Source organism: Heterodontus francisci, chromosome 46, assembly GCF_036365525.1.
Source record: "Heterodontus francisci isolate sHetFra1 chromosome 46, sHetFra1.hap1, whole genome shotgun sequence".
NCBI lineage: Eukaryota > Metazoa > Chordata > Chondrichthyes > Heterodontiformes > Heterodontidae > Heterodontus > Heterodontus francisci.
Window position 1 is genome coordinate 21,181,607 of NC_090416.1, and position 23,812 is coordinate 21,205,418.

Consider the following 23,812-nt stretch of genomic DNA (forward strand, 5'->3'; position numbering starts at 1 on the left):
ATGGCCTCCCTTTGCTGGGAGTTTCTATGGTTCTCGGTGTCTGGTCTGTTGTGTAACTGATGGGATTTGAATTTCTCCTTTAGGCGGCTGCTGGAGAAGTCTCAGCGAATCGAGGCCATCATGGCGTCAATGCAGGCGACTGGGGCAGAGGAACAGCAGCTCCAGGAGATTGAGGAGATGATCACAGCTCCCGAGCAACAGCAGCTGGAGACACTAAAACACAACGTTAATATGTGAGGGGGCACACCTGGCCATTGCTGCACGGGGGTGCGGGGGGAGGGGGTGCAGTAGGGTAGGATAGGGCAGGGCAGGGTGGGGAGTTGGGAGGTGAGAGAGGGTCCAGGCAGGGATGGGGGAATGTTGGGGAGGGTCCAGGCAGGGAGTCTAGTCTCTTTCCAGTGGTGTACCAAGGGTTGCCACATTCCTGTGCCCTCCCTGTGGGCAGTGCCTGCACAGCCTCTCCGCAGCCAAGGCAGTCTGCAAATCGGACTGGACACAGCGCCAATCCCTCACCTTGCACCCCCCCACTCCCACTTTGTCCCTCCCCTCCCCCATCCCCCACCACAGATGTAAGGTAATTGGCAACAGAATAGAGGCAGCTTGAGAATTTTGTTTTACGCAGTGAGTTGTTGTGATTTGGAATGAGCTGCCTGAAAAGGCGGTGGAAGCAGATTCAACAATTATATTTAAAAGGAAATTGGATTTATATTTGAAAGGGAAATTTTCAGGTCTAGGGGAAAGAGCAGGGTAGTGATATCAAAGAGCCAGCACAGGCACAATCGGCCAAATGGCCTCCTTCTGTACTGAGAGGTTGTATGAATCGCACCGTGTGAAAGTCACCACTTCGAGGTAGGGTCCTGCACTGAGCTGATGTTCCAACCCCCAAGATTTCAGAAAATTCTTGGTCAACCTGCCCACTCTCCAGCCAGGTCTGGCATTTCACTGCCCACTCGACAGCCAGGTCTGACATTTCACTGCCCACTCAGTCCACTACCCACTCACCAGCCAGGACTGACATTTCACTGCCCACTCACTGCACTACCCACTCTACAGCCAGGTCTGGCATTTCACTGCCCACTCAGTCCACTGTCCACTCTCCAGCCAGGACTGACATTTCACTGCCCACTCAGTCCACTGCCCACTCTACAGCCAGGTCTGACATTTCACTGCCCACTCAGTCCACTGCCCACTCACCAGCCAGGTCTGGCATTTCACTGCCCACTCACTGCACTACCCACTCGACAGCCAGGTCTGGCATTTCACTGCCCACTCACTGCACTACCCACTCTACAGCCAGGTCTGGCATTTCACTGCCCACTCAGTCCACATCCCACTCTCCAGCCAGGACTGACATTTCACTGCCCACTCAGTCCACTGTCCACTCTCCAGCCAGCTCTACATTTCACTGCCCATTCTACAGCCAGGTCTGGCATTTCACTGCCCACTCAGTCCACATCCCACTCTCCAGCCAGGACTGACATTTCACTGCCCACTCAGTCCACTGCCCACTCGACAGCCAGGTCTGGCATTTCACTGCCCACTCACTGCACTACCCACTCACCAGCCAGGACTGGCATTTCACTGCCCACTCAGTCCACTGCCCACTCGACAGCCAGGTCTGGCATTTCACTGCCCACTCAGTCCACTGCCCACTCACCAGCCAGGACTGGCATTTCACTGCCCACTCAGTCCACTGCCCACTCGACAGCCAGGTCTGACATTTCACTGCCCACTCAGTCCACTGTCCACTCTACAGCCAGGTCTGGCATTTCACTGCCCACTCAGTCCACTGCCCACTCTACAGCCAGGTCTGGCATTTCACTGCCCACTCAGTCCACTGCCCACTCGACAGCCAGGTCTGGCATTTCACTGCCCACTCAGTCCACTGCCCACTCGACAGCCAGGTCTGGCATTTCACTGCCCACTCAGTCCACTGCCCACTCTACAGCCAGGTCTGGCATTTCACTGCCCACTCAGTCCACTGCCCACTCGACAGCCAGGTCTGGCATTTCACTGCCCACTCACTGCACTACCCACTCACCAGCCAGGACTGGCATTTCACTGCCCACTCAGTCCACTGTCCACTCTCCAGCCAGCTCTACATTTCACTGCCCATTCTACAGCCAGGTCTGGCATTTCACTGCCCACTCAGTCCACATCCCACTCTCCAGCCAGGACTGACATTTCACTGCCCACTCAGTCCACTGCCCACTCTACAGCCAGGTCTGGCATTTCACTGCCCACTCAGTCCACTGCCCACTCGACAGCCAGGTCTGGCATTTCACTGCCCACTCACTGCACTACCCACTCACCAGCCAGGACTGGCATTTCACTGCCCACTCAGTCCACTGCCCACTCGACAGCCAGGTCTGACATTTCACTGCCCACTCAGTCCACTGTCCACTCTCCAGCCAGCTCTACATTTCACTGCCCACTCAGTCCACTGCCCACTCTACAGCCAGGTCTGGCATTTCACTGCCCACTCAGTCCACATCCCACTCTCCAGCCAGGACTGACATTTCACTGCCCACTCTACAGCCAGGACTGACATTTCACTGCCCACTCTCCAGCCAGGTCTGGCATTTCACTGCCCACTCAGTCCATTGCCCAATCTACAGCCAGGTCTGGCATTTCACTGCCCACTCAGTCCACATCCCACTCTCCAGCCAGGTCTGACGTTTCACTGCCCACTCAGTCCACTACCCACTCTGCAGCCAGGTCTGGCATTTCACTGCCCACTCTCCAGCCAGGGCTGACATTTCACTGCCCACTCAGACCACTGCCCATTCTAGAGCCAGGTCTGACATTTCACTGCCCACTCTCGAGCCAGGACTGGCATTTCACTGCCCACTCAGTCCACTGCCCACTCTCCAGCCAGGTCTGACATTTCACTGCCCACTCAGTCCACTACCCACTCTCCAGCCAGGTCTGACATTTCACTGCCCACTCAGTCCACTACCCACTCTCGAGCCAGGACTGGCATTTCACTGCCCACTCAGTCCACTGCCCACTCTCCAGCCAGGACTGACATTTCACTGCCCACTCAGTCCACTACCCACTCTCCAGCCAGGTCTGACATTTCACTGCCCACTCAGTCCACTAACCACTCGAGCCAGGACTGGCATTTCACTGCCCACTCAGTCCACTACCCACTCTCCAGCCAGGTCTGACATTTCACTGCCCACTCAGTCCACTAACCACTCTCCAGCCAGGTCTGACATTTCACTGCCCACTCAGTCCACTACCCACTCTCCAGCCAGGACTGACATTTCACTGCCCACTCAGTCCACTACCCACTCTACAGCCAGGACTGACATTTCACTGCCCACTCAGTCCACTACCCACTCTCCAGCCAGGTCTGACATTTCACTGCCCACTCAGTCCACTAACCACTCTCTAGCCAGGTCTGACATTTCACTGCCCACTCTCCAGCCAAGACTGACATTTCACTGCCCACTCAGTCCACTACCCACTCTCCAGCCAGGACTGACATTTCACTGCCCACTCAGTCCACTACCCACTCTACAGCCAGGACTGACATTTCACTGCCCACTCAGTCCACTACCCACTCTCCAGCCAGGTCTGACATTTCACTGCCCACTCAGTCCACTAACCACTCTCCAGCCAGGTCTGACATTTCACTGCCCACTCTCCAGCCAAGACTGACATTTCACTGCCCACTCAGTCCACTACCCACTCTCCAGCCAGGACTGACATTTCACTGCCCACTCAGTCCACTACCCACTCTCCAGCCAGGTCTGACATTTCACTGCCCACTCAGTCCACTGCCCTTTGTGGGAGCTGCTAGCAGGAGCCAACCTGCAGTGAACCTGTGCAGAACGTGTCAGCACCTTAAAGAGTGGAGAGAAGCCAGTTAAATATTGAAGTGGGGCCTGAGGGATGGATCCTGACTCTCTCTGTGTCTCATCTTTTCCAGGTTGGATTCCAGTGAGAATCAGGTGGATGAGACAATTTTTATCCTGGAATCCTATATAAACTCAACGCGTGTTGAGAAAGAGGCACCGAACAAACGGTGAGCTGGAGCAAATCTGTCGGAGAGCAGCTACACTTCCCCAGTAGGCGTACGACAGTCTGTCACTGAGTGTGTTGTTTACACGGAAGTGATTTGGTAATGTGGCAGTATGGCTCTTAAAACTGCTCTCATTGTGTGTTCTCGGTTTTACTTTTGTCAGGTTGTTTTAATTTAATAAAAGCCTTTAATGTGAAGCTTGCTGAGGTGTGTCCAGCCAATTAAAAACCATTATGTAGTAGAACAATGCAACCAATTTGGTAAATGATCAGTTAATCTCAGTTGTCTTATTCCAGTTGTGTCGAGGGAGAAATGTTGACTCAGGACAGAGATATCTACCTGACCGATAGCACTGCAGTCGTCACATCCACTGGAAGATGAGCCTGTGCTGAATCCTTTACCCTTCAGTTGTCCTTCGTGACGACTGACTTCACACAGTGTGCAGCAACTTCCCATACAGGCACCAGTGGAAGAGAAGGATATCCCACCCACTGCTGAACTAGTCAAAGAAAATACAAGGCACTTGGGAGACACCAATTAATTAGGTTTGTTTAGTTCTGGTGAAAGGTCATTGATCTGAAACATTAACCCTATTTCCTTCTCCACAGATGCTGCCTGACCTGCTGAGTATTTCCAGCAGTTCATAGCTGACCAACCCTGAAGTAAATCTTTGGAGAAATAACAGGGTTGAGTAAGCGAAGGTCATGGGTCTGATTTACTTGGTTTTCCAAAAAGCAATGAAAGAATGTGGGCAGATAGAGAGTGGTCGGGCTGATTCAGCAGAGGTGCAGGTGACATGAGCAAAGGCTGCATTTCTTGCCCATCACTCTCATTGCTCAGTAACAACTTATATTTATTATAGCAGCTTTAGAGGAGAGGGTGGCGTACAGGTGATCGCCAGAGACCCCAGACTAATACACGACAGCTGGTGGGATTTGAATTGAAAGCTAGTCTCAGTAATGACCATGAAACTTTTTGATTGTCGTTCACTAATGTCCTTTGGGGAAGGAAATCTGCCGTCCTTACTTGGTCTGGCCTACATGTGACTCCATCCCCACAGCAATTGTGGTTGACTCTTAACTGCCCTCTGAAATGGCCGAGCAAGCCACTCAGTTGTACAAAACAGCTACACGAAAGTTGAAAAGGAATGAAACTGGACCGACCACCTAGCATCGACCTAGGCACTGGAAACAACGACGACCCAGCCCTACTTACTAACATCTGGGGGCTGGTGCCAAAATTGGGAGATTTGTCTCACAGACTAGTTAAGCAACAGCCTTCCATAGTCATACTCTCCAAATCGTACCATACAATGTCCCAAACACCACCGTCCCCATTCCTGGGTATGTTCTGTCCCACCGGCAGGACAGACTCACCAGAGGTGGTGGCACAGTGGTATACAGTTGGGAGGGAGTTGCTCTTGGAGTTCTCAATGTTGACTCCAGACCCCATGAAGTCTCATGGCATCAGGTCAAACATGGGCAAGGAAACCTCCTGCCCTCAGCTGATGAATCAGTACTCCGTGTTGAACACTACTTGGAAGAAGCACTAAGGGTGTCAAGGGCACAGAATGTACTCTGGGTGGGGGACTTGAATGTCCATCACGAAGAGTGCCTCAGTAACACTACTACAGACCGAGCTGGCCGAGTCCTGAAGGACATAGGTGGTGAGGGAACCAACAAGGAAAACCTACTTGACCTCGTCCTCACCAGTCTGCCTGTTGCAGTAGGTCCTTGTGAAAACTAAGTCCCGTCTTCACATTGAGGATACCCTCCATCATGTTGTGTGGCACGACCACCGTGCTAAATGGGATAGGTTCAGAACAGATCTGGCAGCTCACAACTGGGCATCCCTGAGGCGCTGTGGGCCATCAGCAGCAGAATTGTACTCAACCACAATCTGTAACCTCATGACCCGGCATATCCCCCACTCTACCATTATCAAGCCAGGAGACCAACCCTGGTTCAATGAACAGTGCAGGAGGGCATGCCAGGAGCAGCACCAGGCATACCTCAAAATGAGGTGTCAACCTGGTGAAGCTACAACCCAGGACTACTTGCGTGCCAAACAGTGTAAGCAACATGTGATAGACAGAGCTAAGCGATCACATCAAAGCTCTGGAGTCCTGCCACATCCAGCCGTGAATGGTGGTGGACAATTAAATAACTAACCGGAGGAGGAGGAGGTTGTTCCATAAATATCCCCATCCTCAATGATAGGAGAGCCCAGCACGAATGGAAAAGAAAAAGTTGAAGCATTTGCGACCTGCTTCAGCCAGAAGGGCTGAGTGGATGATCCATCTCAGCCTCCTCTTGAGGTCCCCTGCATCACAATCCAATTCACTCCACGTGATATCAAGAAACGGGTGAAGGCACTGGATACTGCAAAGGCTATGGGTCCTGACAACATCCCAGCAGTAGTACTGAAGACTTGTACTCCAGAACTAGCCAAGCTGTTCCAGTGCAATTAAACACTGGCATCTACCCGACAATGTGGAAAATTGCCCAGGTATGTCCTGTCCACAAAAAGGACAAATCCAATCCAGCCAGCTCTCGATCATCAGCAAACTGATGTGGTCGACAGTGCTATCAAGCGCCACTTAAACAGCAATAACCTGCTCAGTGACACTCTGGGTTCCACCAGAACTACTTGGCTCCTGACCTCATTACAGGCTTGGTCCAGACATGGACAAAAAAGCTGAATTCAAGAGTTGAGGTGAGAGTGATTGTCCTTGACATAATTGCAGCATTTGATCAAGTGTGGCATCAAGGAGCCCCAGGCAAATTGAAGTCCAAGGGAATCGGGAGAAAACTCTCCACTTATTGCAGTCATACCTATCACAAAAGGAAGATGGTTGTTGGAGGCCAATCATCTCAGCACCAGAACATGGCTGCAGGAGTTCCTCAGTGTACATCCTAGGCCCAACTATCTTCAGCTGCTTCCTCCATCATAAGGTCAGAAGTGGGAATATTCGCTGATGATTGTGCAATGTTCAGTACCATTAGTAACTCCTCAGATACTGGAGCATCCATGTTCGTATGCAGCAAGACCTGGACAACATTCAGGCTTTGCAAGTAACATTCACATCACACAAATGCCAGGCAATGACCATCTCCCCTTGATGTTCAATGGTGTTACCATAGCTGAATTCCCCCACTATCAACATCCTGGAGTAGCCATAGAAATACTGCGGCTACAAGAGCAGGTCAGAGGCTGGGAATTCTCTGGTGAGTAACTCACCGCCTGTCCACCATCTACAAGGCTAGAGTCAAGAGTGTGATGGAATACTCTCCACTTGTCTGGATGAGTACAGCTCCAACAACACTCAGGAAGCTCAACACCATCCAGACCAAAGCAGCTGCTTGGTTGGCACCCCATCCACCACCGATGCACAGTGGCGGCAGTGTGTAATGCACTGCAGTAACTCACCAAGCCTCCTTCCAAACTCACAACCTCTGCCACCTAGAAGATCAAGGGCAACAGATGCATGGGGACACTGCCACTTGGAAGTTCCCCTCCAAGCCACACACCATCTTGACTTGGAACTCCCCTCCTAGCAGCACTGTCGGTGTACTCGCACCACATGGACTGCAGCGGTTCAAGAAGACAGCTCACCATCCCCTTCTCAAGGGCAATTAGGGATGGGCAATAAATGCTGGCCTTGCCAGTGATGCCCACATCCCATGAAACATCGAGGCACTTTGCAGTAGCATTATAACACAAAGTATGACTCCAGGTCACAAAAGGAGATATTAAGTCAGGTGACCAAAGACTTGGTCAAAGAGGTAGGTTTTAAAGAGTGTCTTAAAGGAGGAAAGGGAGGCAAAGTGGTGCAGGATGGTTTCCAGGGCTTGGGGCCCAGGTAACTGAAAGCATAATCATCAATGGTGGAGTGATTAAAATCAGGGCTGCACAGGAGGACAGAATTAAAGGAACACAGATATCTTGGAGCATTGTAGAGCCACAGGGTTTTACAGAGATTGGGAGGGGCAATGCCATAGAAGGATTAGAAAACAAGGATGGGAATTTTAAAATTTGGACATTGCTTGACTGGGAGCCAATGTAGGTCAGTGAGCACAGGGGTGATGGAAGGGGGTTTGTGTGAGTTAAAACACGGGCAGCAGAGTTTTGGATAACGTCAAGTTTACGGAGAGTAGAATGTGGGAGAGTAGCCAGGAGTGCATTGAAATAGTCAAGTCTGGAGGTAACAAAGGCATGAATGAGGGTTTTAGCAGCAGATGAGCTGAGACGGGCAAAGTTGGGTGATATTAGAGGTGGAACTAGGTAAAGGCTGGCTTGGGTCTGCAAATGGAACCTGACCCATCAGTTAACCTACCTTCTGTTTTTCACTTTGTTGCTGATCTGCACAAGCTTAAAATAACTGCAACAAAACTATCTTTCTAGTCAAAAAATTACATTAACATTGGAACCACTTAGCTGAGGTCGTGTTAGAGCTTGTCCGATCCGAACCCGACATGTTGTTAGATCCCATCGGGTTCAGTTTGGGTCAGGTAGCCGGCCTTTAGAACTTGGCAGTCTTAGTGGCACTAATATGGGGTCAAATGTGACACCAAGGTTACGAACAGACTGGCTTAATCTCAGGCTGTTGCCAAGGAGAGGAATGGAGTTAGTAGCTAGGGACCAAAAACAATGGTTTCAGTCTTTCCAATATTTAACTGGAAGAAATTTCTGCTCATCCAGTACTGGATGTCAGATAAGCAGTCTGATAATTTAGCAACAGCGGAGGAGTTGAGAGAAGTGGTGGTGAGCTAGAGCTGAGTGTCATCAGCATACGTGTGAAAATTAATGCTGTGCTTTTGGATAATGTTGGCAAGGAGTAGCATGTAGACAATAGGAGAGGGATCAAGGATAACATACGATACCTGCTATGAGGGCAAGACCTGGTGGAGATGATTTTTTAATTCTTTCATGGGACGTGGGCGTCACTGGCAAGGACAGCATTTGTTGCTTATCCCTAATTGCCCTTGCTAACTGAGTGACTTACTAGGTCATTTCGAAGGGCAGTTAAGAGTCAACCACATTACTGCGGGTCTGGAGTCACATGTAGACCAGACCAGGTAAGGATGGTAGATTTCCTTCACTAAAGAACGTTAGTGAACCAGATGGGTTCTTAGAGATACCAGATTCCCTACACTTTGTTGGGTTTTATGGCAACTGGTAGATTCCCCTCAATTTTCGGTTGCCAGCCCAAAAATTATTGGGTTGATTGAATTCAGTTCCACCTCACAACCTTGCAGATTGGGAGCTGAGCTCAACCCCTTCAATGCTAGTCTAGGGCCATAGCTAGTAAGAAATTACTTGCATTTATGGAGCACCTTTCACAACCTCAAGGTATCCTAAAAACCATTACAGACAATTAAGTACTTTTTGAAGTGTCATCACTGTTGTAGGAAATGTGGTAGCCAATTTGTGCACAGCAAGATCCCACAAACACCAATGGGATAATAAAAAAAACAGGTAAATATTGGACTAGGGCACTAGGGATAACTTCCCTGCTCCACTTCCTTATAGTGCCAAGGAATATTTTGCATCCACCTAAGAGGGCAGATGGGAACCCGGTTTAACGTATCTTTCTGATAATATCTAGGATTCCTTGTAGTGTCCAGAACACACTCCCATTCCTATAATGCAAGGATTGTCCTATGAGGTGAGATTGAGTAGAATGGGCCTGTGTGTGTCACTATCCTGGACGGTGTTGAGTTTCCTGTGTTGTTGGAGCTGCACTCATCGAGGCAAGTGGAGAGTATTCTGTCACGCTCCTGACTTGTGCCTTGTAGATGGTCACTCCAATGCAGTACAGAGGAAGTGCTGCAGTCATCTTTTGGATGAAATGTTAAACTGTGGCCCCATCTGCCCACTCCGGTTTGACATAAAACATCCAAAAGGCAGTATATACTGAAGAGCAGGGGAGTTCTGTCCTGGGGCCAATATTTATCTCTCAATCATCACAAAAAAATTATCTGGGTCATTTTCACATTGCTGTTTGGCTGCCTTGTTTCTGCGTGACAACACTTCAAAAATACTTCATTGGCTGTAAAATGCTTTGAGATTTCTGGTGGTTATGAACATTGCTATATATGGCAGGTTGAGAGAGCAGTGAATAAAGCATATACTATCCTGTACTTTATTAATAGGGATATAGACTACAAGAGCAAGATGGTTATTGATGAACTTGTATACATTAGTTCGTCCTCAGCTGCAGTTCTGGATCCAATTCTTTAGAAAGGATGTGCAGAAAAGATTGACCAGAATGATTCCAGGGTTGAGGAACTTCAGTTATGAAGCTAAATTGGAGAAGAGCAGGTTATGAGGTGATTTGATTGAGGGGTCTGGACAGAGTAGATAGAAACTGTTCCCACTCATCAAAGAAGCAAAAGCAACATAAGGAAAAGCTTTTTCATGCAGCGAGTGATTAAGCACTGGAATGTACAGCCTGAGAGTGTGGTGGAGGCATTCAAAAGGGAATTAGACTTTTGTATGAAAAAGGAAGAACGTGCAGGGTTATGGGGAGAAGGCAGGGGAATGGCAGCCTCCTGTGCTGTAATGATTCTTTTACTATGTTGTGGAATTTCAAAAAATGAGACAATCTCATTGAAACATAAAATTCTTGGACTCATCAGGGTAGATGCTGGAGAGTCTCGAACTAGGAATCAGCCATTTGGGGCTGAGATGAGAAATTTCTTCAGTTGGATGTAAATCTTGGAAGTTCTCTGAGAAAGCTATTGAGTATATTCCAGGGCATTTGGCGATAGGAGAGGAAGGTGGTGTTCAGGTTACTGATCACCCATGATCTCACTGAATGGCCTACTCCAACTCTTACACAATGGGCAGTCATTCAGTTGTTGTGTCTGTGCCAGCTCTCATCGAAAGGGCAGTTCAGCTGGTCCCATTTCCCTGCAAATATTTTCTATTCAGATGCTTATCCAATCCCCTTTTGAAAGCCACCCTTAAATCTTCCACCACATGCTCACAAAAAGTTATGTTCTTACACCTTCAGTACTAAAGTACTTATTCAATCTGTCTGCAGTAATCGTGTTCCTATTTCTTAACGCCACCAACCGCCCCCAAAAACATTCTTCATTACTTATCCACAACTTTGAGGTACGTCACTTACTGATTAATGGTAAATAGTTAAGAGCCTTCTGCTAGTTAATGGATGAAATAGATTCAAGTTCAGACTGAATGTATCTTGCTGTTTGCTAGCTTTAACGCTCAGCCTTTCATTGTAATTTTGCTTACTTCTAAAATATTCTACATTAGCAGAAAATCCATATCCAGTGTTGATGAAATAACAGCACCAGACAGTTCCTGGTTTCCTCATCCTTTAATTGCAACAGCTTTGAAGAGTAAAATTCAGTTTGAACTCTGTTCAGTGAATAACAGCAAAGCTCTCCTTCCATTCTGCCTGTTTACCCTGAATCCCAAGGAACAGTGAAGCTTTCCACTCTGGCTTCTGTGATCTGTAACAGGCACCAAGCATCACCTCACATCCCGAGTGTAGGTTTTTAAAAAAATATTTCATGGGATGTGACTGTCACTAATTGCTCGAGAAGTTGGTGGTATTCACTGAGCAGTAACTGAAGAGAATGAGGTTAAAATGGAATAATATCAAAGTATCCACAAAACAGGCACGGAAGTTTGACCCTCACTAGTCATGTCCTGCCACAGCGGATAGTCTTTGGAATTTTTAAAAAAAGTTTATAATATATATTTACAAAATAGCTGCAAATGAAAATAGATGTGCTTTCTCTGTACAGATGTTCATTTATAATTCTTTAAAAAAGAGAAAATTTAACATTGATAAAATATATTGGAAGTTACATTAAAAAAGTGACACTTCCCACCATATCTAGGATTGTTCCTGGTGCTTAAAATCACAAGGATTTTAAAACCTTCCCAGAATCCAGTCCCTCCAGGACTGGAATTAGAAGGTTCCAACTTCTCTTCAACTTCCTTCTCAAGTGAGGTGATGAACACTGGCTGGGTATCAGCAGACTAGGTGTAGGGAGGGGGAAAAAAAATCACAGTAACCATCAACAGAGGCCCCTGAAAATCTAAGCTCAGTTCACAATCAAATGTTCAAAGCTGCTAGTCAGTCAGCCATTCTGTGCCCGTTCAATGTTTAAGTGCTGCACATATCCAAACTCCTCTACAACAGGTCCACACCAGTGTTTATTCTCCACAAAAGCTTCATCTCACCCCATCCTTCTATTGTTTTCTCCCTTGTGTGTTTATCTCCCTTCTCCTCATGTTATTGCCTGTTTCTGTGTTGTAAATTCTATGTAATTAATCTTTGGTTCACAACACTTTGCCGAGGACTGAAACACAACCTTTGGTTTAAACACGGAGCAGCTCAATCACAGTCACTTCCCCTAATCACAATCTCAGACAGCAACATCCAGCTCTAGTGGGCACCGACATACCAGTACAGGGGCCTCCATACACACACAAGTGCAACTGTGAGCTATTCCTCACACTGGGCAAGTACAGAGAGGTGGGATAGGGGCAAGTTCCGATTCTCGGCCCCAGGGAGTCAGCGTCTGCCAGATCACCACCAACAGATTGGGAATTGCTTGCTCTGTTTTTAAAGCAGAAAAAGTTTACTCTAGGATTCAGGCCCAAGCCTATCTCTGTATTGCAATGGGCAAAACATTTGAGCTCAGCTCCTGTGCTTACCGAGAGGTGGTGACTGAGTGGAAAACAACTTGACCAACACTGAGGCAATGCACCCTTCTTCGGTAACAGCAGCCCAGCTCTGTGAAGGAATCACTCTCCAACCAGCTGACTGTGCCCCAGATTCAGATTCATGGTTTACACCAGTTTTCAAAGTGGATATAATTCCTGCTCTGATTCTCCATGCCTGCTCATTATTGGTTTGTGCTTTCTTCGTCTAAGGAAATGATATCCAGTCCATGGCTGGGACCAGCTCCACCAACACTGCTTCCACTGTTGAGGGCTGCAGCTGCAGGGTGACTGTGCTGACTCTCCCTCAGTGCAGTGCTGGAGTTGATGCTATTCCTGCTGGCTGTCCCACTTGTTGAGCTGACAACAGGCTCTAGGTAATGTGGTGAGGAAGTGAACTGGAAGAAGTGGCTGAGCGAGGAGCGTGCTGCATCCTGGTCCTCGGAGGAGCTGCTGATAACGGAATTGTAATGCTGCAGGGAAACAGAGAACATGTAAGTGCTGAAACACTGCTAATGACCAGATACTGTAACACGAGCACCGCCTCCTCCTCCCCACTGCACTGCAATGGACTGTTTGATGGGGGGCAGTGTAGAGGGAGCTTTACTCTGTATCTAACCCCGTGCTGTACCTGTCCTGGGAGTGTTTGATGGGACAGTGTAGAGGGAGCTTTACTCTGTATCTAACCCCGTACTGTACCTGTCCTGGGAGTGTTTGATGGGGACAGTGTAGAGGGAGCTTTACTCTGTATCTAACCCCATACTGTACCTGTCCTGGGAGTGTTTGATGGGGACAGTGTAGAGGGAGCTTTACTCTGTATCTAAACTGTGTTCCTGACCTTGAGTAACTGCTGCTAAAACTACAAACATACGTGACAGACGTAAAAAGACCAACAGGGTCCATGCAGCCTATCCTGTGCATCATAGTACAGGCACTCCCCACCCACCTGGGACCAAGTGATCGAGAAAAGAATGAATAAAAACCCACAGCCAATTAAAGGGAAATGGAAGATTGCTCTATCTGCTAGGCGATGACATTGGTGAAACAGGTCCAGCTTTACGTTGAAGGGAGTCAGTGCACACCCTATGAGCCAGCTGCCTGTCCCATATATCCACAATTCCCTGGATAAAGAGTAACTGCCCAAAGTCCACCCTAGTTGTTTCTCTCCAAGTCCTCCCTAATGCAACAATCTATTCCCTCCATTATTTTACAAAGATCAATTGAATCAGCCCCTAGTTTGCACTTGTCTAAAGTGTAGAGAGCCTGTTTGTCGAAGTTAACTGGTAAGAGAGGTGCAAGGCTGTTTCAATCCCATCACAAATATTCTTCACTCCAAAGTGCAGTAAACAGGAACATACAGTTTAAATATAAAGCAGCCTGGACCATTGATTGTACTGACCTGACTGTCTGCTTGCAAGAAGGAAAATAAATCGAAACCTGTGAGAAACAGAAACAGTTAGACACTGCAACATTCCCCCAAGTGCTGCCTCAGTCAGTATTACCCTCTGATCTGACAATTGGACAAGAACACATGAATAGTCAAGTTAGAAACCATCACCCCTCTTGCAGTCAGCCACCGGGGACCCGCAGGGTTGGGGTGAGTCCTCACAGTATGAAAAGGGAAAACTTTCAAATGGAAGTAAGTTACCTTGAATGTCAAATGGCAGCGGGGGCATATGATAGGAGAGATGGTATTCCGGGATAGAGAGAGGGGAGAGGTAGTCTGCAGAAACCGCAGTCGTAGCAGGACTTTGAAGCATCGGTGGCAGCTGGTGAAGGTTCAGCAATCTGTTGAATTTCACAAGAAGAAATTAGACTTTCATATAGCCAAGTGCAGCTGTACAGGGAAACTAATCTGTGGGACTCTGGGGCTGGGTTACTGTGTCGGGGGGAAAAATTAAGAGTACCAGAGAAAGCTAGTGATAAATATGGCCATGTGAGCCGCATGGAAGATGGCAGGATCCCCAAAGACACATTGTACAGCGAGCTCGCCACTGGTATCAGACCCACCGGCCGTCCATGTCTCCGTTATAAAGACGTCTGCAAACGCGACATGAAATCGTGTGACATTGATCACAAGTCGTGGGAGTCAGTTGCCAGCATTCGCCAGAGCTGGCGGGCAGCCATAAAGACAGGGCTAAATTGTGGCGAGTCGAAGAGACTTAGTAGTTGGCAGGAAAAAAGACAGAGGCGCAAGGGGAGAGCCAACTGTGCAACAGCCCCAACAAACAAATTTCTCTGCAGCACCTGTGGAAGAGCCTGTTACTCCAGAATTGGCCTTTATAGCCACTCCAGGCGCTGCTTCACAAACCACTGACCACCTCCAGGCGCGTATCCATTGTCTCTCGAGATAAGGAGGCCCAAAAGAAATATAAAACGGATAGTAAGTGTTTCCACAAATATTTTTTAAAAAGAGTTTAGAAAGTAAGTCTGGGGAATTAATAAGGGAAAATAAGGAGATGGCAGATGAATTGACAAGCTGTTTTGCATTATTGAGGATACAAGTAACTTCCCAGAAATAGCTGTAAATCAGGAAATGGAAGGGAGGGAGGGAGGAACTCAAGAAAATTACAATCACCAGGGAAGTGGTACTGAACAAATTGTTGGAGCTGTAGGCTGACAAGTCCCAGGTCCTGATGGACTTCATCCTATGGTGTTAAAAGTGGCTAGTGAGATAGTTGATGCGTTAGTTTTAATTTTCCAAAATTCCCTACATTCGGAGAAGGTTCCGTTAGATTGGAAAATGACGAATGTAACTCCTTTATTCAAAAAGGGAGGGAGACAGAAAACAGGAAACTACAGGCCAGTTAGCTTAACATCTGTCTTAGGGAAAATGTTAGAAGTTATAATTAAAGATGTTATAGCAGGGCATTTAGAAAAAATTCAAGGTAGTCAGGCAGAGTCAACATGGTTTTGTGAAAGGGAAATCATGTTTAACCAATTTATTGGAGTTCTTTGAGGGAGTTACATGTGCTGTAGATAAAGGGGAACCGGTGGATGTACTGTACTTAGATTTCCAGAAGGCATTTGATAAGGTGCCACTTCAAAGGTTATTGTGGAAAATAAAAGCTCATGGTGTAGGGGGTAACATATTGGCATGGATAGAAGATTGGTTAGCTAACAGGAAAGAGAGTAGGCATAAACGGGTCAGTTTCTGGTTGGCAAGATGTAATGAGTGGTGTACCACAGGGATCCGTGCTGGGGCCTCAACTTTTTACAATTTATATAAATGACTTGGATGAAGGGACTGAAGGTATGGTTGCTAAATTTGCTGATGACACGAAGACAGGTAGGAAAGTAAGTTGTGAAGAGGACATAAGGGGGCTACAAAGGGATATAGATAGGTTATGTGAGTGGGCAAAGACGGGAAAATGTGAAACTGTCCATTTTCACAGGAAGAATAAAAATAGCATTATCTAAATGGTGAGAAACGGCAGAGCTCTGGGATGCAGAGGGATCTGGGTGTCCTCGTGCATGAATCGCAAAAGGTTAGTGTGCAGGTACAGCATGTAATTAGGAAAGCTAATAGAATGTTATTGTTTATCATGAGGGGAATTGAATACAGAAGTAGGGAGGTTATGCTTTAGTTACACAGGGCATTGGTGAGACCACATCTGGAGTACTGTGTACAGTACTGGTCTCTATTTAAGGAAGGATGTAAATGCGTTGTCGAGGCAGTACAGAGAAGGTTTACTAGACTAATACCTGGAATGGGTGGGTTGTCTTATGAGGAAAGATCGGGCACGCTAGGCTTGTATCCACTGGAATTTAGAAGAGTAAGAGGCAATTTGATGGAAACAGATCCTGAGGGATCTTGACAGGGTGGATGTGGAAAGGATGTTTCCCCTTGTGGGAGAATCTAGAACTAGGGGTCACTGTTTAAAAAAATTATGGTTTGCCCATTTAAGACAGAGATGAGGAGAAATTGTTTCTCTGAGGGTGGTGAGTCTTTGGAATTCTCTTCCTCAAAAGCAGAGTCTTTAAATATTTTTAAGGCAGAGGTAGATAGATTCTTGATAAGCAAGGGGGTGGAAGGTTATCGGGGGTAGGCGGGAATGTGGAGTTGAGGTTACAATCGGATCAGCCATGATCTTGTTGAATGGCAGAGCAGGCTCGAGGGGCCGAGTGGCCTCGTCCTCCTAATTTGTATGTTCATAACATTTCACACAACATATGTTGGGTGTAGACAGTCTTTTCCTGCTTGTCATTTGCATGTTTGTGGCGGTTGAGCAGGGACAGGCTTGGCTGTGAGACCCTCATGGGTTGCTACTTGCTGCATGGTGTGGTCTTGGCCTGTAATCCAACATCTTCAGGAGGCTTGTTAGTCACCTGAAGCAATTTTGCAGAAACACCTAACAGTGGGACGTAAAACCCAAGAAAAAGTAAAAGATGAATTACTTTGAAAATGAACTTACTGCTTGTTGACTGAGGACAGGTTTGTGGGGGTTACAATGCGACAGTGTCTCTTCGCTGGAGCCTCCTCCTCATCTGATGAGCTGTCTAACGTTAGATCGATCACCTCAGCATTCCTGCTGCTTTGGGAGCAGTATTTCCCTCGTGAGGATGGCTCCTTATACATCGCACTGGCTGGAAGCACAACAAACATCACTGTCGGCACAGCCAGACTTCCACGTGCGACAGACATCACTGTCTGCACTACCCCATCCTCTTGCTGGAGGCACTGACTCTCACTGGGGAATAGCGACTCTCCAAGTTCCCCCACCACACTCACTCACCATGCCCCCCCCAAGTGACCACACGTCAAGTGTGAGCAAAGAAAACAGCGTGAATAATCAGGTGGCTTCAGTCACGCCCATTACCCTTACTCAAAATCCACTTTCACACATACGCGCTGTCAGGAGGTTTCTGCAGCCCCACTCCTCCCTCTCCTTGGCCCCGCTGTTGCACAACATCCCTCTTACCATCGCTGCTGCTGCAGGATGCCCAGTAGGGCTCTTGCTTTACTCTCTTTGGTTGCATTGGGCTCCAGGATCCGTCCTCCTTAAACAGAATCTCGTCGCAGTGTGTGCACAAGTTGAGGATTTCCATAAAGAGTCTATAGACAGAAAGACAGTGCTGAAACTGCAGGGTAAGAGAGGAGACAGAGGTTGGGGATGCAGGTGAGGGAGAGGGGAATCTCCTCAGTTATCTTTCATTTGTCGCAGCAGCAATTTTGCTTTGTGCAGATGGAAAGTACAACAAGAAATTAAACAAAATAGGTGGTTAGAGGATGTCTCATGCGCGCACATCCTGTACCCATTATACACACTCACAAACACAGGCATCCTGTACCCATTATACACACTCACAAACACAGGCATCCTGTACCCATCTCTCCCTCTCACCAAACACAGGCATCCTGTACCCATCTCTCCCTCTCACCAAACACAGGCATCCTGTACCCATCTCTCCCTCTCACCAAACACAGGCATCCTGTACCCATCTCTCCCTCTCACCAAACACAGGCATCCTGTACCCATCTCTCCCTCTCACCAAACACAGGCATCCTGTACCCATCTCTCCCTCTCACCAAACACAGGCATCCTGTACCCATCTCTCCCTCTCACACCAAACACAGGCATCCTGTACCCATCTCTCCCTCTCACACCAAACACAGGCATCCTGTACCCATCTCTCCCTCTCACACCAACACAGGCATCCTGTACCCATCTCTCCCTCTCACCAACACAGGCATCCTGTACCCATCTCTCTCTCAACACAAGCATACCAACACAAGCATCCTGTACCCATCTCTCTCTCTCTCACACCAACACAGGCATCCTGTACCCATCTCCCCCTCTCACACACCAACACAGGCATCCTGTACCCATCTCTCTCTTTCTCCCACACCAACACAGGCATCCTGTACCCATCTCTCTCTCTCTCACCAAACACTGGCATCCTGTACCCATCTCTCTCTCTCTCACACCAAATACAGGCATCCTGTACCCATCAATAATCAGGTTCTCATAAGGCGCTTTCTTGTCACAAACGGGGCAAACCCATGTGGCCTTCTTCTCGTTCATTTGTAGGTAGAGAGTTGCATCAAAGCACTGCAGGTGTGTGCAGGTCATGGCACGGCATGGCACCGACAGTCTCATCTTTCCCAGCTGTACAAACAAAGAAGATTATTAGTCTGCTTAATTCCAAATGTTCTTTATCAGAACATACAAGATATATTGCTTGTCCAACAGGGGGCAACAGATACATCTCAGTCCTCAGAGTAAGTTGGTGCCACCCCATTACCCAGTGAACTGAACAAAAACTACCTTCAGCAACAAGGTGTCACCAAGTGCCCCAGGAAGCAATGTGTTGTGTTGGCCCTGTACACGTGCTGAACCTTTGGTAAATTCCCTCCATTTAACAGCAAATATCGCACCATGATTGAAACCGATCGCAACCTGTTACACTCACTCACTAATTCCAGTTGTAAAGGCACCAAGTCATTAATCAAAGAGACAAAATGCACATTTTAGTGAGTTACAAACATACATAGGAAAACAAAGATAGTACCGTTAGGGCTCGTCCCGTGCGTGAAATGGTGTGACCTTGTGCCTTACACTCCCCAAACACCTATAATTCTAACTCTGGTGAGGAGAGAAAAACTCGCTGGGACGTCCCTCCCCAAGGAGACCACAGTTACCCATAACCCAAATGATAGATACACCTGAAGTATCCATTCCCATAGCAGCACTGTCTATACAGGACCATAAACATCCACCTCCACCCATCGGGCTGGTGTCAAATGTCACAGGCATGTTAATCCCACTTTACCTCTGGACCATTCACAGACAAAACTTTATCCATCACCTTGTTAATTCCAAACCTCTGTGTGGTTTCTGTGTTTACTGCAGATTTACCTCGTCTTCATTAGAGTTTGCATTAAAATTGGCCTTTCCATAATCCAGTTTAATCAATTCCCTTTCATACCTCAATATAGTCATCTCTAATCCTCTTTCCCAGTGTAGAAACCAGAATTCCCTCTTACTCTCTCCTCACCTCAGACCCAATGACTGGAGGCAGGAGACAAATGGATTTCTTTGCATTTTGATTTTTTTTTTATAGAGTATATGATTTTTGAAAAAGAATTATAAAAATGATACTTTTTGAGCAATAAGCTGATTTGTATATTAAATGGCTCCACTTTCTCTGGAATAAAAGAGCTATTGCAAAGGTACTCACTGGGCAGATGAGAGAAACACGTAAACTCGTTGTGGCGATCTCACTATCAGGATCTGCTGTCAGCTTCTCTTTAACTGGAATAAAGACAAAAGAAAAAGAGTTCATTCTCCCTATAGACCACACCCTAAATTAACCAAAGATTCTGTATCCGCAGGGCAATGACTGTGGATGTAAGGGGTGTGTTCAGCATCTTCCAGTATCTCTCAGTCCATGTGTTGGCATAGACAGCGAATGCTAACTGAACTGTGATGACACTGTAACCAAGTTCAGCGTCCGTACACTGGTATTTCACAGCAGGTGTCACTAGATAGGGATCAGGAGCAGGAATCCTGGCCAGTTTCTCCCCACACTAACCCAAAGGCATTTTGTAGTTTTTTATATATATTTTTTCATGGGATGCGGGTGTCTTTGGCAAGGTCAACATCTGTTGCCCATCCTTAATTGCCCGTGACAACTGAGTAGCTTGCTAGGCCATTTCAGAGGGCAGTTAAGAGTCAACCACATTGCTGTGGGTCTGGAGTCACAAACCAGGTAAGGACAGAAGATTTCCTTTCCTAAAGGGTATTAATGAACCAGATTTTTTTTTTTTTACGACAATCTACGATAGTTTCATGGCACTATAACTGAGACTAGCTTTCAATTGCAGATCAATTGAATTTAATTAATTGAATTGAAATTCCAGCAGCAGCCATGGGACCTCTGGAGTACTAATTCTGATATTACCACTACGCCACCTGAGGAACACCTTTCTGAAGGTATTTTTCTTGAGTGGCCTGAGTTGAATAGAACAGCTGTGGCTCTAATGAGCTTCCAGGACCCTCTCATGCTCGAACACCAGATCTTCACTAGCATCACCCACAGGACTTCCATGGGTGGCCAGATCTGAACAGAGCCAGAGTCCCTGCCCCACAATGGAAATTAAAACATTATCTAGGTAAAAATACAACATGAAATAGTAACACCAAACAGTTTTAGGCAGAAATGAAATAGGATTTGGTACCTTGGAGGCTGGCCACCCCTTGCTTCCTGCAGGGAAGCAACATCTAATGGACAGGGCAGAAATCCTCACAGGAATCAGTCCCACACAGACTTTACTGTACAATGCAGACAACTCTCTATTCAGAACAATTATTAGTTTCCTCTCACGTCCCATCCCAATTCACACCCACACTCTCCAGACACAGAGTCACTGTGTAAATGTGCCAGCCAGTTCAGAGACTACCTCCCTAGCAGGATCCTATGGGTGACAATCCCTGTGAGGCGCTGCTGAGGCTAGCAGCTCACCGCGTGGTTTAAATATGTGCCACCATGCAGCAGACCTCCTTGTAGAGCTGATCAGCAGTAACTGCTGCATGAGAATGGGTCTGGATGCTTGCTGGGGCACAGCTCACTGAGTATTAACAGATTTATGACTATCGGAGGCACTGAAACTGGGCCAGATCCTGTTCTCACTCCACGTTCACAAAGCGGGGATCACTAGTGACCAGAAGCAGGAATCCAATATTCCCCATCCCAGGTACCCTCAGGCTAATGGTAGATCCTTACTGTAGCTCCAGCTAACAGCAAACTGTGCACAGACTGGCATAGGAGTTGGAATGCTTCAGGTCTGTGAGACTCAATACCACACTGATCACCTTGTGATCACAGAGCTATTGGAGATCCAGGGATCCCAGAAGGAAACACTCCAGGAAAGGATTTCTTATGGAGTAGCAACCTGAACCCTAACCCTACACTAGTTAATTTTTTTGAAACTTCAGTTTTGAGAGCGCAGCACTAGGTTTTTGACAGTTTATATTAGTGCCATGGACCTCCTCTGCACCCCCACCACCATCCAGGGGACCCCACCTATTGCGCTTACTCAAGGCTCGTGAGTGGTCTGGGTTCCGGATCCCCTTGGCTCGCAGTCTTTGCAGTAGCGTTGCTGACGTCAGCTGTTTGACTAGATACACAGAAACAGAGTAATTCTGTTCAATAAAACAAAAGACAGAAATGGTCATAGAGGAGCCACAGAGCCTTCATAAAGCTCAAAGCAAATACAGTGTGAGGACGATAGTGAGATGTCACACTGAAGCCTGGGGGACTCACCCTGCCATACTCGGAGGACCAGTTAATGGTGATCATATTGGGGATGGTTGCCGTGAGCTTGACGAGTGAAGTAACATTGACTGGGCGACTGGGTCGCTTTGGCTCAACTCCATTTTTCGTGGGTGGAAGATATCCCTGGAAAGAGATAGGCAACTGAACACAAGGGCTTTAAGAGGATTATACCATGAAGTCCAAAAAGCTTACTCCCCTTTTCAGAGACCAGTCTTGCCAGAAGCCTTTTCACTAATTAAATGGATCCTTCAATCACCAGAAATTCATCAAATTGTCCCTTGAAAGTTTCATTCACTGAGTACAGAACAGGAAGATCCCATGTTCTATCCTGCTCTCTGTTGTCTTAGCCTATTGTTCATCTTCAAAAGCAACTTTATTTGAACTTCATAACTGTTTTCAGAGAAGCAGACTACTCAAAGGCAAACCAAGATTTGACTTGGTAAGCAGATACAGAATTTGTCAGCGTATATTGCAAGGTTTTCCCCAGGCTGCTACTCAGAGTCAGGATATGCTGTTTTCTGATGTGGAAGTTATCAGACGAACAAGTGAAGTACCCACATGAAGTGTAACAAAATGAAATATTTTTGTCTTGTTTTAGCTTAGCAGACTACCTCAACTCTGTCAGAAGCCATCATAAGGAAGCAGATTTTCCTCTTCTGTGACTAGATGGGAAATGATTCCTTAGGTGGTGCAGGAGGATGTGTTCAGTTCTGGTGTGTGATGGGTACTGCTTTTTCAGTTGTGCTGCCTGTTAATTAAATTGAACAAGTCCCTGCAACTGTTGAGGGAGAATCTGAACAGGTTGAATTGAGTACATTGGAGAAATAGGATAGGCTATTGAAGTCAACACAATCAGCTGGAAGGATCACAAGAAAATACTGCAGTTCATTCAAAGTTTTTTTTTGTTCTAAGACAGGTAGCTTTATACAAAGCTCAATTCAATAACAGAGTCTCAATGGAGTAACTTTGAATTGAGAGTCAGGGTTACCAAGGGATCATGGTCAGGGGTCTAAGCAGCAGGGAGCTGGGCAGGCCAAGGAAAAGGCAGCAGCAGCAGACGTTTCAGGAACACTTACCGGTAATGGGCAGAGCTTCCCATTGACTTTCACAAATAAATTAGGAGGGAAGTAATCCTCCTGAGGGCAGCTCGTCTCACACAAGCAAAACCTGTGGAGAAAGATACTGAGTCACACTGTAACTAACGCAAGACAGCACCCAACCCTCAATCCGACCGTGCGCCCGACACTCAGAAACCCCCCCATAACACACTACACAAAGGGTAGTAGAAATTTGAAATACCCTCACCCAAAAACCTGTGGTGCCAAAAGGTTTGAAAGTTTCAAACTATGGTGGCTATTGTAGATGTTACAGGATAGGAGGGTAACTAGTCTGAACTAGAATCTGCGCCCAAACTAGTCAAAAGCATGTGGTGATAGCCAAGGTTCTAATTTTTGCATTCCGTACACCATCAACATTCTACGTTAGCAATCTGTCGAGATTGTAATTATGCTGAAGTTTTTACTTTGCATTATTGCCACTGGGATTGATAGATTTTGGTTGGGCCAGGGTATCAGGTGATATGAATCAAAGAGAGTAAATAGAGTTAAGATACAGATCAGCCACGATTTCATTTAGCAGGCTCGAAGGGCCAAATGGCCTCCTCCAGTTTCTTTCATAAATTTGTTTCATGGGATGTGGGCGTCGCTGGCCAGGCCAGCATTTATTGCCCATCCCTAATTGCCCTTGAGAAGGTGGTGGTGAGCTGCCTTCTTGAACCACTGCTGTCCATGTGAGGTAGGT

The 23,812-nt window shown here is 47.1% G+C and overlaps 2 protein-coding genes across 3 annotated transcripts in view; one reads left to right on the forward strand and one right to left on the reverse strand.

The window, feature by feature from the left end:
* polr3c (polymerase (RNA) III (DNA directed) polypeptide C) overlaps window positions 1-4,227 on the forward strand; it is a 91,318-nt gene extending 87,091 nt beyond the window's left edge. For both annotated transcript variants that reach the window (XM_068022534.1, XM_068022535.1), the window contains exons 14-15: window positions 84-233; window positions 3,938-4,227. In XM_068022534.1, the coding sequence (XP_067878635.1) occupies window positions 84-233; window positions 3,938-4,037 (250 nt within the window). In that variant the 3' untranslated portion in view covers window positions 4,038-4,227. The remainder of the gene's footprint in view (window positions 1-83; window positions 234-3,937) is intronic.
* A 7,133-nt stretch (window positions 4,228-11,360) lies between these two features.
* LOC137356947 (E3 SUMO-protein ligase PIAS3-like) overlaps window positions 11,361-23,812 on the reverse strand; it is a 33,174-nt gene continuing 20,722 nt past the window's right edge. The window contains exons 5-14 of the mRNA XM_068022828.1: window positions 23,089-23,179; window positions 22,001-22,135; window positions 21,774-21,879; window positions 19,916-19,989; window positions 18,683-18,843; window positions 17,656-17,789; window positions 17,149-17,320; window positions 14,382-14,521; window positions 14,133-14,170; window positions 11,361-13,206 (exon numbers count right to left, since the gene is read on the reverse strand). Of these exons, the coding sequence (XP_067878929.1) occupies window positions 12,919-13,206; window positions 14,133-14,170; window positions 14,382-14,521; window positions 17,149-17,320; window positions 17,656-17,789; window positions 18,683-18,843; window positions 19,916-19,989; window positions 21,774-21,879; window positions 22,001-22,135; window positions 23,089-23,179 (1,339 nt within the window). The 3' untranslated portion in view covers window positions 11,361-12,918. The remainder of the gene's footprint in view (window positions 13,207-14,132; window positions 14,171-14,381; window positions 14,522-17,148; window positions 17,321-17,655; window positions 17,790-18,682; window positions 18,844-19,915; window positions 19,990-21,773; window positions 21,880-22,000; window positions 22,136-23,088; window positions 23,180-23,812) is intronic.